The sequence below is a fragment of the Poecilia latipinna genome, unplaced genomic scaffold (genome assembly GCF_001443285.1).
Source record: "Poecilia latipinna isolate Pla-1442-1.1 unplaced genomic scaffold, P_latipinna-1.0 Scaffold2532, whole genome shotgun sequence".
NCBI classification, from domain to species: domain Eukaryota; kingdom Metazoa; phylum Chordata; class Actinopteri; order Cyprinodontiformes; family Poeciliidae; genus Poecilia; species Poecilia latipinna.
Window position 1 is genome coordinate 66,812 of NW_015115148.1, and position 13,716 is coordinate 80,527.

The 13,716-nt window shown below is 40.7% G+C and overlaps 2 protein-coding genes across 2 annotated transcripts; both read right to left on the reverse strand.

Annotated features, from left to right (window-relative positions):
* Positions 1–1,613: 1,613 nt before the first annotated feature.
* Positions 1,614–3,865, reverse strand: nkx1.2lb (NK1 transcription factor related 2-like,b). The gene is made up of 2 exons (XM_015020104.1): positions 3,850–3,865; positions 1,614–2,844 (listed from the first exon to the last, which is right to left on the reverse strand). Exons 1-2 carry the CDS (start codon positions 3,863–3,865, stop codon positions 1,997–1,999), a joined length of 864 nt encoding a protein of 287 aa, XP_014875590.1. The 3' UTR covers positions 1,614–1,996.
* Positions 3,866–4,590: 725 nt separating this feature from the next.
* LOC106938197 (NK1 transcription factor-related protein 1-like) lies at positions 4,591–12,968 on the reverse strand. The gene is made up of 3 exons (XM_015020102.1): positions 11,245–12,968; positions 9,638–9,863; positions 4,591–5,716 (listed from the first exon to the last, which is right to left on the reverse strand). The coding sequence occupies exons 1-3, from the start codon at positions 11,539–11,541 to the stop codon at positions 4,974–4,976; spliced, it is 1,266 nt and encodes a 421-aa protein (XP_014875588.1). The 5' UTR covers positions 11,542–12,968; the 3' UTR covers positions 4,591–4,973.
* Between the last annotated feature and the right edge of the window lie 748 nt (positions 12,969–13,716).

Sequence of the window (13,716 nt, forward strand, 5' to 3'; positions counted from 1 at the left end):
GACAATGTTAAGCACTGGCATCATAAAAGTAAAGTTTAGTAAAACAGAGAATGGTTTAAAGTAGCTCTTCCCTTGTCACATTCACACTACAAACTACTTAATGATTTTGGTTCCTTTCCTCTCTGCAGCTGTTTAACTGTTCAGAAGTTACAGAATCGAGTTAACATGATTGTGAAGGTGAGGTTCTACCTGCTGTCACATATGATGATACTCACTATGCCATGCAGAGGTCAGGTTGGAATCCTGGTGAGTTAGGAACGTCTTTGCCCACTACAAATCCATATTTTAAAAGTTTTTGTACATATTTTTCCACATTTACCAATAAAAGTAAAGAGCAATCTAACTGGGTTAGTGGTCTTTTTCCCCCAGATTTGATCATTTCCAGTATGAGGTTCCGTTGACGATAACTCCTCCCACTATAGCAGTTTGAACCAAGGAGCCACTCAGCAGCTCAGAGTTGGAGCAACACTTCTATCGCAGATATAAAAGTTGTCATTTTCAGCAATAAAACTTTAGCTGAGTACTTTGTAACAGCGACTGAACTTCATATCTATGGAGTCGGTACATAAAAATCTAGGTTAATGTGATAGAAGCACGCTGTCAGCCAGAATCTTTAGGTAAACATGAAGAAATTTAGAAATCTACTCATAGATAGACTGGACCCACTAACAACCATTTGTGTGTCTTTATTGATCATTAGGCAGCAATAATAAAATACAACTGCTTTTTACAAGAAAAGAGTTGTCTAATGTTTTTCTGTTCCATATAGGTAGTTTATGAAGCTGTCAATGGGAATTCCTTTAACCGAGGAACTTTTTTTAATCTAATTGGTTCATTCATGCTCAGATGGACCTGTAAAGTGTTGATTTTACTTTGGAGAATATTCATCTCTCCCTAACAGTGCAGTCTATTTTTAACTCCAAATTCTTGCTGTGGTTTTTATAGGCTTGGGGTTAGGCCAAGCTCTCCGCATGGTTGTGTGTTCTGTTTGGTTTGGCCTTTGCTTCCAAAGTTTGTATAGATCTTTATTTTTATTTTGAAAACTTTTTAGAATATTCCAATCCCAAATCTGAAGCCATCCCTTATTTTAATATTGTTATTTGTGTCAATGATAAAATAAGGGACTGTTTCAGATTTGGGGGGTTGTCCAGGATGTTGAATGCCATATTAAACAGATTTTGGTTTTAAATGGGAAACAGAACAGCTCAACTTCTGTCTTTATCTACTCTCCTCTTTGGTGAAATATATACACAGAAGTAAAAAGATTTTTCAAGTTAAATTTGGCAGCAAATGGTCAATTACTGTCTTAAGTACATAAAGATGGAACAGAATTTACCCCTTTTTAAAATAGACAGCTTTCTGCCTTACTCTTTTAGAAACTCTTGGTAAGGAATACTCATCTATATGTTTTAAAGCTATTTTTATTTATTCTGCCAAGTGCTTGAGCTCAACAGCCTCATCCTATTTGCGCCCTCTCTCATCTTTAAACAGAAAGGACAATAATGGGGAAAAGAAGTGAGGTTGTGAAATGGAATTATGGTTTCTCCGCAACCCTCTGTAGAAAAAAAAAAACCCAGAAGAAATCCAAAAGCCTCCATCTCTGCACTTAATTATTCATCTTTTTAATATCAAAGGACAGTTCATGTTGGGCTGAGGATTTGGCACATCCAGGGATTTCATAGCAACTGGAACAAATTCAATAAATAAGGGAAATGAAAACGATCACAGCTGGAATTACACAATACTGATGATAGATCAAAGCCATTCCTTACGTCTTAAACATTCAGTATTTGTACAGACGTGAAATTAAACAGAAAGAAAGAACTCAATTCTTGGTCTATCACGCAGGTCCAGATAGCATTCAGAGGAAGCTACAACATAGATTTATGTACAAGTTCTGGTTCATATTCACAATCTATCAAAATAATCCACTGATTTAAAGTCTTCAGGTACTGGTAGTAAAAAGGTTTGCTGCTCTGCAGTTCACTGTGTGGCTTTACAGGTGTGTGCTGTAGAAGGCAGGCGCAGCGTAGCTCTGAGTTCCCAGCATGAACGGAGACAGGACATGGCTGGCGGTGAGGAAAGGCAGCTGCACCAGGCTCCCTGTGGGGGGGTGGTGGTGTCCGGCGTAGCCAGCGTGCATGGCCAGGTGGCCGCTGACCGGAGGAGATGGGCTCAGAGGACTCAGGCTGCCCAGGCCTCCCCCTGTCCCCCCACCTGCGCCCCCTGCTCCTCCGGCTCCCCCCGCCGTGGGGGCCGAGGTATCGGCTCCAGGGTTCTGCTTCTTCCACTTTGTCCGGCGGTTCTGGAACCAGATCTTGACCTGGGTCTCGGTGAGGGACAGGGACAGGGCCAAGTTGAGGCGCTCGCACACCGACAGGTAGCGTGTGGACTTGAATTTATTTTCCAGCGCTACCAGCTGCTCGTAGGTGAAGGCAGTCCGGGCCCTGCGGGGCTTCCCTGACTTGGAGTCCGAGCCGGAGCGTTTCCTCTTGGGCTTGGTGCCCTGCCCTGCGTTGATCTGACCGCTGCTGATCTGAGCCGGGGGCCCTCCACCCGGGCTCTTTGTGTCTCTGCTGGGGTCAGAGTGGCCGTGCTGGCCCAACTCTCTGTCTCCGTTGCTAGGCAGAGCAGAGCTGCTCTCCTCGCTGCTGTAGGTCCCATCTGGACCCTCAGAGTCTGGAGTCCCAGAGCGGTGATAGTCCTCTTCATCTGGACTTCGGTATACAAAACTGTCCTCTGAAAGATGAACACAACAACAACAGTTTAGGTGCAGGAAGCTTGAACCTGTGGTAATGCCAGTCAAACAGTTCTCCTTTAGCCACAAACAGATGTAGCTAACACCTCAGGCAGGAATCCAAGACAAGTCTGCTTGTCTTGGAGGTCTACTGTCCTGCTGGGATGAAATCACATCCAGCAAACTGGATATGAAATCATCAAATACATGTCAATCTGGAATAACTCAGATTAGCCGGATGAAGGGAAGGAAATGAAGCTACTGATTTCTGTTTCTGCCTTTTCTCAACTGTTAACTGAGCCACAATTGTAGCTTTGTGTTTCTCAGAACTAGTCAGGTGCTTCTTGTTGTCCAAACGTCTTGATTATTTGNTTAACTGTTCAGAAGTTACAGAATCGAGTTAACATGATTGTGAAGGTGAGGTTCTACCTGCTGTCACATATGATGATACTCACTATGCCATGCAGAGGTCAGGTTGGAATCCTGGTGAGTTAGGAACGTCTTTGCCCACTACAAATCCATATTTTAAAAGTTTTTGTACATATTTTTCCACATTTACCAATAAAAGTAAAGAGCAATCTAACTGGGTTAGTGGTCTTTTTCCCCCAGATTTGATCATTTCCAGTATGAGGTTCCGTTGACGATAACTCCTCCCACTATAGCAGTTTGAACCAAGGAGCCACTCAGCAGCTCAGAGTTGGAGCAACACTTCTATCGCAGATATAAAAGTTGTCATTTTCAGCAATAAAACTTTAGCTGAGTACTTTGTAACAGCGACTGAACTTCATATCTATGGAGTCGGTACATAAAAATCTAGGTTAATGTGATAGAAGCACGCTGTCAGCCAGAATCTTTAGGTAAACATGAAGAAATTTAGAAATCTACTCATAGATAGACTGGACCCACTAACAACCATTTGTGTGTCTTTATTGATCATTAGGCAGCAATAATAAAATACAACTGCTTTTTACAAGAAAAGAGTTGTCTAATGTTTTTCTGTTCCATATAGGTAGTTTATGAAGCTGTCAATGGGAATTCCTTTAACCGAGGAACTTTTTTTAATCTAATTGGTTCATTCATGCTCAGATGGACCTGTAAAGTGTTGATTTTACTTTGGAGAATATTCATCTCTCCCTAACAGTGCAGTCTATTTTTAACTCCAAATTCTTGCTGTGGTTTTTATAGGCTTGGGGTTAGGCCAAGCTCTCCGCATGGTTGTGTGTTCTGTTTGGTTTGGCCTTTGCTTCCAAAGTTTGTATAGATCTTTATTTTTATTTTGAAAACTTTTTAGAATATTCCAATCCCAAATCTGAAGCCATCCCTTATTTTAATATTGTTATTTGTGTCAATGATAAAATAAGGGACTGTTTCAGATTTGGGGGGTTGTCCAGGATGTTGAATGCCATATTAAACAGATTTTGGTTTTAAATGGGAAACAGAACAGCTCAACTTCTGTCTTTATCTACTCTCCTCTTTGGTGAAATATATACACAGAAGTAAAAAGATTTTTCAAGTTAAATTTGGCAGCAAATGGTCAATTACTGTCTTAAGTACATAAAGATGGAACAGAATTTACCCCTTTTTAAAATAGACAGCTTTCTGCCTTACTCTTTTAGAAACTCTTGGTAAGGAATACTCATCTATATGTTTTAAAGCTATTTTTATTTATTCTGCCAAGTGCTTGAGCTCAACAGCCTCATCCTATTTGCGCCCTCTCTCATCTTTAAACAGAAAGGACAATAATGGGGAAAAGAAGTGAGGTTGTGAAATGGAATTATGGTTTCTCCGCAACCCTCTGTAGAAAAAAAAAAACCCAGAAGAAATCCAAAAGCCTCCATCTCTGCACTTAATTATTCATCTTTTTAATATCAAAGGACAGTTCATGTTGGGCTGAGGATTTGGCACATCCAGGGATTTCATAGCAACTGGAACAAATTCAATAAATAAGGGAAATGAAAACGATCACAGCTGGAATTACACAATACTGATGATAGATCAAAGCCATTCCTTACGTCTTAAACATTCAGTATTTGTACAGACGTGAAATTAAACAGAAAGAAAGAACTCAATTCTTGGTCTATCACGCAGGTCCAGATAGCATTCAGAGGAAGCTACAACATAGATTTATGTACAAGTTCTGGTTCATATTCACAATCTATCAAAATAATCCACTGATTTAAAGTCTTCAGGTACTGGTAGTAAAAAGGTTTGCTGCTCTGCAGTTCACTGTGTGGCTTTACAGGTGTGTGCTGTAGAAGGCAGGCGCAGCGTAGCTCTGAGTTCCCAGCATGAACGGAGACAGGACATGGCTGGCGGTGAGGAAAGGCAGCTGCACCAGGCTCCCTGTGGGGGGGTGGTGGTGTCCGGCGTAGCCAGCGTGCATGGCCAGGTGGCCGCTGACCGGAGGAGATGGGCTCAGAGGACTCAGGCTGCCCAGGCCTCCCCCTGTCCCCCCACCTGCGCCCCCTGCTCCTCCGGCTCCCCCCGCCGTGGGGGCCGAGGTATCGGCTCCAGGGTTCTGCTTCTTCCACTTTGTCCGGCGGTTCTGGAACCAGATCTTGACCTGGGTCTCGGTGAGGGACAGGGACAGGGCCAAGTTGAGGCGCTCGCACACCGACAGGTAGCGTGTGGACTTGAATTTATTTTCCAGCGCTACCAGCTGCTCGTAGGTGAAGGCAGTCCGGGCCCTGCGGGGCTTCCCTGACTTGGAGTCCGAGCCGGAGCGTTTCCTCTTGGGCTTGGTGCCCTGCCCTGCGTTGATCTGACCGCTGCTGATCTGAGCCGGGGGCCCTCCACCCGGGCTCTTTGTGTCTCTGCTGGGGTCAGAGTGGCCGTGCTGGCCCAACTCTCTGTCTCCGTTGCTAGGCAGAGCAGAGCTGCTCTCCTCGCTGCTGTAGGTCCCATCTGGACCCTCAGAGTCTGGAGTCCCAGAGCGGTGATAGTCCTCTTCATCTGGACTTCGGTATACAAAACTGTCCTCTGAAAGATGAACACAACAACAACAGTTTAGGTGCAGGAAGCTTGAACCTGTGGTAATGCCAGTCAAACAGTTCTCCTTTAGCCACAAACAGATGTAGCTAACACCTCAGGCAGGAATCCAAGACAAGTCTGCTTGTCTTGGAGGTCTACTGTCCTGCTGGGATGAAATCACATCCAGCAAACTGGATATGAAATCATCAAATACATGTCAATCTGGAATAACTCAGATTAGCCGGATGAAGGGAAGGAAATGAAGCTACTGATTTCTGTTTCTGCCTTTTCTCAACTGTTAACTGAGCCACAATTGTAGCTTTGTGTTTCTCAGAACTAGTCAGGTGCTTCTTGTTGTCCAAACGTCTTGATTATTTGGCTGAGTGTAGAGATGGAGAGAGATAGACAGATGGATAGACAGACAGATCTCATTTCAGCATTAAAATCTGTATTTAAATGAAGTGAATCACAAAATAAATTTTCTCAAAAATAGAAAATTATATTGGCCAAAAAAAAAAAGATTCTTAATACATAAGTATCTGCCTACTGAAAGTTACGTCCACAGAGCCATTCAATAAATCAGAATATTACTGAAAAACCCATTTATTTCAGGAACTTAATCACAATGTGAAACACATTCTATATATTTATTACATTCATATTATTTCTGTTAATTATGATTATTTTTCACTTAGAGCTAAAATAAACCCTATGACATTTAAAATTAGAATATTACATCAGATCAATATAAAAACTTTTTTTTTCACAGAAATGTGGGCTGGGCTTAATTCAAACTCTGTTTACTGCCTCAGGCAGTGATTTTAATCTGACAAACAGGACTCATTGGAGCACATATTCTAATTTACTGAATATGACTGTATGTACTATACAGTATTTTCCCCCAATAGTTGGTTGAGGTATCTCTAACAGCAGCTGTTGTTTCAACACTTTAGCTCAAACTTGATGACGGAAACCTCCACGATGTCCTAGTTAAAGTTCGCTACGAGCCAGCAGATGGAACCAGAATCAGGGGTTTCTGGCCTAAATGCTGCATGCTGTGTGTGACACACCGCCCCTATGATGAAGCATGCTGGTGGCAGTATGATGCTGTGGGGACATTTTCTCTCCAGCCTGTCAGAGCTGACTGGAACGCGGGTGGAGCCAAATCAGGAAAATCCTGGAGGAGAAGCTGTTAGAGGCTCCAGCTTCCAGCAGGATAATCAGCCTGAACAGCCACACTGGTATTATGGGACGGCTTAGACTAGGCTGTTAGAGTGCCTAGTCAAAGTCATTTACAGGCAATCCCAATAAACTAGACTGAGGTTTGTTGGTTCTAATGTGAAAATATTTAAAGGGGTGTGAGTACTTTTGCCAGGCTCTGTAGTTAAACATCACAGTTCAGATATGATGAACTGATTTATGGCTGCAGATGTTTGTTGCTTCAACTACAGATTAAAATTATTCAATTTATTTAGCAATTTATTTAATAATCATTTACAGCTAGATACAGGTCTGAGTCAGGCTTTGGTTAAAGATGATAAAACAGTGTGAAAAGAGCATCAATTCTGAAAAGTTTTTCATTCACGTTTTTGTAAAAAAAAGAACCCAAAAAACCTGAATGTCAAATTATTACCCTTTTCAATAATCAAAGGAAAAAAAATATTGCCATTAAATCAGTCAAATCTATATCATAATTGCTGCTTTTTGCATGTTTCCAATACTAACTTTGCTATCACCCTAATCAGCTCCCTGCACAGATTATCTGTCAGATCAAAGTCAGGAGTATCTCTGAACCACTAAAATATGAATATTACAGTCAGAAGAAACATGTTAGTCAATATTAAAAGACAACTCTAAACATGAATCAGTCCAGGGTATGAAGAATTATGGGCTTAGTCATTTACTGTATTTATTTATTATTAATTTTCACCTGTCATGAAAAAAAATGGTTAAAGTAGAAATTAGAATATGTCCCAATGAGTCTCATTTGTCAGATTAAAAAATATCCAATGATATTTGGATAATTTTTGTTTGATCCTAGTTATGCCCAGCAAATATAGAATTGAAGTAAAACATAAACAGAAATAAAACGGGGCTTTCAGGTTTGCTGGAGGCTCTGGCCTCCAGGAGTTAGCTTCTGTTCATTTATCTATTATATATTGCAATATATAACAGAAATATAGAAAATGTGATGGAAATTTCAACTGCAGCAACTTAAAAAATTAAACCGACATTTAAAGAAAATTAATTAAAAGGCAATAAAAGCTGCAGTAACCAGGTCTGACTGGCAGCAGGCCTGATCAGACTGGCAGTAAAATCACAACACAAATATAAATGAAAATGTTTTCAATATTCAAAAAAATATATATATATATATATATTTTGACTGAATTTCTTCTAAGTAATGGAAAAATGCTTTGAAAGCTGAGAAAGAAAACAGACTTACAGACTCTGAAAAACATTTTCAGATAGGACTATTTTTATTATTTTTTTTATTTATATGCACAGATTTTAATGAGTTATACTATAAAATAATACTTAAATTTAGAGTAACCAATTCAGATATTTTGAGCACGTGACAATGAATGAATAGAAATGCTGTTTAGTTTAAAACATCTCCGTGCTCTAATTAGCTAATGTTTAATCAATAAAAACAACAGAGGTTATATGAATATTTTTTTATTACGGGGTTTAATTATTATATAATAGTTAAAATGTTAGCTTTAGTTTTTTTTTAACTGGAATCTGATTTATATATAAAAAAATATTTATTTATTTAATTGATTGATTTACTCAATCTCCAAAACTCTGCAACTCTTATTAAAACATATATGTAGCATCTATAACATCTAGAGTAATTATCATCGAATTATCGATTGAATTTTTCTGGAACAGTTCAGATTAGATGAGAGACATTCGCTATTTATTTAATAAAATATCTCGTGAATTTTTTTTAATTTAATCTCATCTAAATATAAATCAATAATATTATCATTATCATAATTATAATCATTATGTTCGTCTTGTTGGAAAACGTTTTTATTTATTTTGCCAGGTTTAAGATCGCTGGGTTTCATTGGTGTGTCTGATTTGTCTAAGTGATTGTAAGACGCAGCAACACGTCTGTTAACGCGAAAATGATTTTAAAAAAAGGAAAATACATGTTCATGTTAAAAAGAAAAAATAAAAGAATGCGATCTGATTGCAGTTTAGGTGAGTTCTATTAGTTCCTTCAGTCTGCTGCTGGAAACAGATATTCACCAATTAATAACACACACCTCCGATTAGATCTAAACACACACACACACGCACACACACACACACACACACACACACTGCAGCCTGTCAACTTTATTTTCTCTAAACTGAGCTCTAAATAGAAGCCAAATTGATTTTTCCCCCCTTTTCAGTCCTATCTGAAAACGAATTATTAAGTCTTCAACTAGAAACACGCTCTATTTTCATTCCTGATGGATTTGAGTGCATGTTCCAGCTTTAAAATCTATTTATTTCTCAGTGATTAGACGGATCCCAGCACAGGCAGCGGACACGTCCTGAAACAATGATTCAGCTGTCGGCTGGGATTCACAATTCTGTCCTATCAGTTGGAAAGTCCTGCTTTATTTTTCTGTTGAAGTTTAGCCGTGTGAACGGGAAACTTAATAACAGTCTACTTCCCCAACATGGCTGTAGTAGTGGTTAAAAATGCATATAATAATAAATAAGCATTTTATAAAGCGACCCAACAGTAAAATATTTATCACACCTTAAATAGTAAATATCAATAAAAACGAATCAGCACTCTAATTAAAAATAGTTTAGTAAAACCCTCCATAGTTTGCCTTAAAATATATCCCCCAGAAACAAAAAAACAAAACAAAACAAAAAACGAAGCAACCACTAATATAGCTGAGAATGAATCCCACTCACTGCTCTGGTATTCCTCTGCGACGTAGCAACTCTTGCTGGGCTCCAGGCTACTGAGCTCGCGCTCCCCTGGCCCTGCTCTCCGGTTCTCCGCATCGTAAGCGATCAGCTCGCGCTCCCCGTGGTGGCTCACGTGCTGCGACGGCGACGTGTGTCGCCGGTTGCTCGTGAACTTGTTGGGGTCCAAGATGTCCAGGACGGAGAAGGAGGTGGTACGGTGGCCGGGGCCCTAGCGAAGAAGAAAAGTCTGAGTTAGCAGGTAGTTTTTCTTTCCACTTCTTTTCTTTCTTTTCCTGTTCTTTTCTTTTCTTATGTTTTCTTTTAGTTTCTTTTATTTACGTGAGTTTTCGTTGGGGTTTTATTTATCTTCTGACATTTAAATAAAATCAAACATTCATTTAATTGTATTTCCTTCTTAATAAATAATAATAATTTACAACAGCCTAAATTCTTGGATCTTGTCTCATTGGGCGCCCAAAGGAAAAAACAAAACAAAAAAACAAATCAATCCAATTTTATGACCCTCTGCATGTCTGGAGTGGTACAAAATGGAGTGGGCCATAAAGGCAAAACGTTATTCTTAATCTTATGGCTGAAATAGGAGCTGAATGTTTGGATAATGTTTACAGTATTCGTCCATTCTCCTTTCGCTGTGACCCTGATTGTGCGCAGCGTGTTTACTGTTGATTTGCACATCCTGATTTATGTGGAGCTCAGAAGGTGTCCGTGCATGTAAGCTGCTGAGCTGATAAGAGTCCCAACCACGGCTACAGATAAGGATCGTTCATTTATTAATGAGGCCAGCCTGGAGCATGTCCACAGCAATAATCCCACATTAATACCATCAACATTCTCAGTTGAAATAATATGAGCGAGTGGGAAAAGAGTCATTGACATTACATGAAAAGATTATTGCAGCATGATCACAACAGGGATTAAACAGAATGATCTACTATTTATGAGTTTATGACAAACCTGGACGTAATGTAGCCGATAAAGAGCAAATGAAGAGGAAAAATGTGGTTTAAGAAAGACGTTAACATTTTTAGATTTTTTTTGTTCACATTTATGAAAACTTCCGAGCAAAAATACCAATATTTTTTATTTTGTCTCGATTAGTGTGAGCAAATTTTTGTTATGCCAAAAAATAAAACAAAAATAATTCAGATATCTTGTAAATTTTCACAGTTTTCTGTTAGTTTGGCAATTTAAATCAATTTCACTTAAATTTATTGTGTGTGCGCGCGCTTTGGTTGTTTTGCAGTTGCTGTCATGTTGATTGGCAACTTTTTAAAAAAGCACAGTGAAAGCAACCATACCCAAACTATAAGACATTTTTAACATGATCGAAAACAAAACAGACATGAATGCATGTAAATAATTTAAGAACATTATCACGTTTTCCGGATGGGAAAAAGCTACCTCACCCCACTCCCCCACCCTTTTTTTTATTTCACTTTTCTGGCGGTGCATAATAAATAATAATAATAATAATAATAATAATAATAATAATAATAATAATAATAATAATAATAATAACAATAAAAAGTTGCAATGGAATTAACTCTCTCCTCAGAGACCCTCCATAAAGTTTGGCCCCCGCCTCTCACCTGTTGTGGCGGAGCTAACACCGGCGGGGGCTCCGTGTGGTTCTCTACGGCCTGAGGATCTCTGCTTGCGGCCACTGAGAAGAGCCGCTTGTCCGCGGCGGCGCCTGCGTCCAACATCTCCCTGCTCTCAGGGCCCACCATCGTCTGAACCCCGTCCCCGCTCCCCGGTCTGTCCCGACTCATTGCGGGCTGGAGTGTGTCCACCACTGGCCCTCCTGCTGCGGCTCTGTCCCGTCCCATCACCGCCTGGATCCCGTCCGATCCAGGCCCGGATGCCGCGCCTCTGTCTCGGTTCATCACTTTACTCCCTCCTTCCCATAGACTTTATGGAATTTAGGAATCCGGAATTAAATGCGAAGAAGAGGAACAAGAGAAAAAGATAATAAATAAATAAATAAATAAATAAATAAATAAATAAATAAATAAATAAATAAATAAATAAATAAATTGAGCCCAGTTGGATTTAAAACGGTTATATGATATTCATTTCAGAGGATAAACGTCACACGAAAGGCCAGCTCATGAGTCCTGTTCACGTCCAGCCTGAGGTGGAGTTCTCTGCTTTTGGAGGTTTTCCATGGAAAGTCCGGGAGTGTGGACAGGTGAGAAGCTTTAAGCCTGACTGGAGGCTACTTTTTGTCCGCTCAAACTTTAAACTTCTTCTCTCTGCCTGTTTGTCTCCGGCTCTTTCGGCTGCATCCTTCTCCGCTTCAGCAGAACTTCTCCAGAGTCACAGCGCGTGGCAGTTAGCCCGCGATGACACGCACGCATACGCAGAGCACAGAGTTTGACCTCTGTGCGGTGACCGCAGGGCAGTAGCTGGAGGCGGGACGGACGCTGATGTATCTCTGCGCGAGCAGCTCGAACCAGCTCGCGTTCTCTCCCGCTCCTTCAGTTTTGAGTAGCTCCCTCTCTCCTCCCCGTCGCCTCTTGTTTCTCGCGCTCTCTCTCCCCCGTTCGAGCTTTCAACACCCTCTTTGGCTTACAGCCGGCCCCTAGAGGACCCTCTATCACACACATATACTGATACTGTGTGTGCGCCGGTCTCTCTCCTTATTTATGCATTCCCTTTCAACTCACGCCTTGTAATTGGCTACAAATTAATCCCACTTGCGCTAATAGGCTATTATCTGGCTGGTGCGCGCGTGGGGCGGTGAGGCCCGGGACATTTCTCTGTCCTGGCAGGAGAGAAGCAAGGAGCAGGAAGCACGCGCCAGCTCAACGTTTCGGATTTAATTTTTTTTTACACATAGCTAATCCCACACAGTTAGTAGCTGCTCCGCAATTGAATTCATACTTTACTGACGGGTGTAAATACAAATTAGCTCTAGTAGGAGCGAGTGCTTCCTATAGTTAGGCCAGGTCAGCAACAGTCAGTTCTAACTTATGAGCGCGTATTTATTAGTTAGTTACAGTGTAGTAAGGCTAATATGTTGCAAGGTTGAGGGATTTGAAGCTGAGGTGTAATGGCCTCCATGAACGGCAGCCCTTATCTCTAATGCAGATTCCAGGGCAGGGCCTCTCCTCAAAACTCAATTACGGCCTGAATAAAGACGGTAATGTCCCTGCTGCAGTGAAATATTGATTCCTAATCCTTGGCAGTCATTACTATGCCAGAAAATAATAGACCACAGAATTGGATTTTGATTTAACACGCGACGTGTTTATTCTAATGCCGGGGACTTAATATTCCGTTGACTCATTTTCAACCACAGAGGAGGAGAAGGGGCGGCGGTGCTGGGAGAGGGGTAGTAATGGTGTCTCCGACGCCCGCACTTTTTTTTATATTGTTGTGAGAGACAATTAAAAAAAAAGAAAGAAAGAAGGATGTGATGGGACATCTTCCCTGTCCTCCTCTCCTGCTTTAATACACAAGGTCAACTCCATGTAATTGCCTTGCTCAATGATCCTTAAGAGGGAAAAATTAAAAGTTGAGGAAAATAATGGCCGAAACAATGAGACATGATTAGCCAATCACAGTGCCCCACCTCTTTGATCTACCTCCTGCTTCCACAACAGTCTTTATGTCTATATTAAGTGCATTAAATATCCCAGCACCTTACTCACCTTGGGAAATATTTGCATTTTAAGTGGAAGGGAACTATAAAGCACTGTCATCACACGCTGTTACAACGGGACTGGAGAGAAGTGGTAGGGCAAACCAGAGAAGCCGGATTATTAAACGGCACTTCTAGCAGTTTATCTGCAGATGAGGCTTTTTGGGGGCACAAATAAATCTGACATTTGCCATGCCTAATTAAATGTAATGCCTGTGTTCTTTAGAGAAAGTGGACATTTTAGCACCACCTCTGTGGGGACCTGCATTCGTTGCTTTTGTCTGAATTTACTTGAATTTGTAAGTCTGAACAAAATGCAGACAACAGCAGCACCTATGACAGGTCGTAAATAAGATGAGTAAAAGCAATGCTCATTGGGGGAGAATTAAATAAAGTCAAGCAGTGATATTAAAGA

What these genes read in the sequence shown, in the direction of transcription:
- LOC106938197 (XM_015020102.1), bottom strand. Translation starts at nt 11,541, where the DNA reads ATGAACCGAGACAGAGGCGCGGCATCCGGGCCTGGATCGGACGGGATC. An exon ending in TGTTAGCTCCGCCACAACAG is followed by an intron (nt 9,864 to 11,244) that starts GTGAGAGGCGGG and finishes CTTCTTCGCTAG; the next exon opens with GGCCCCGGCCACCGTACCAC. An exon ending in CGCAGAGGAATACCAGAGCA is followed by an intron (nt 5,717 to 9,637) that starts GTGAGTGGGATT and finishes TTCATCTTTCAG; the next exon opens with AGGACAGTTTTGTATACCGA.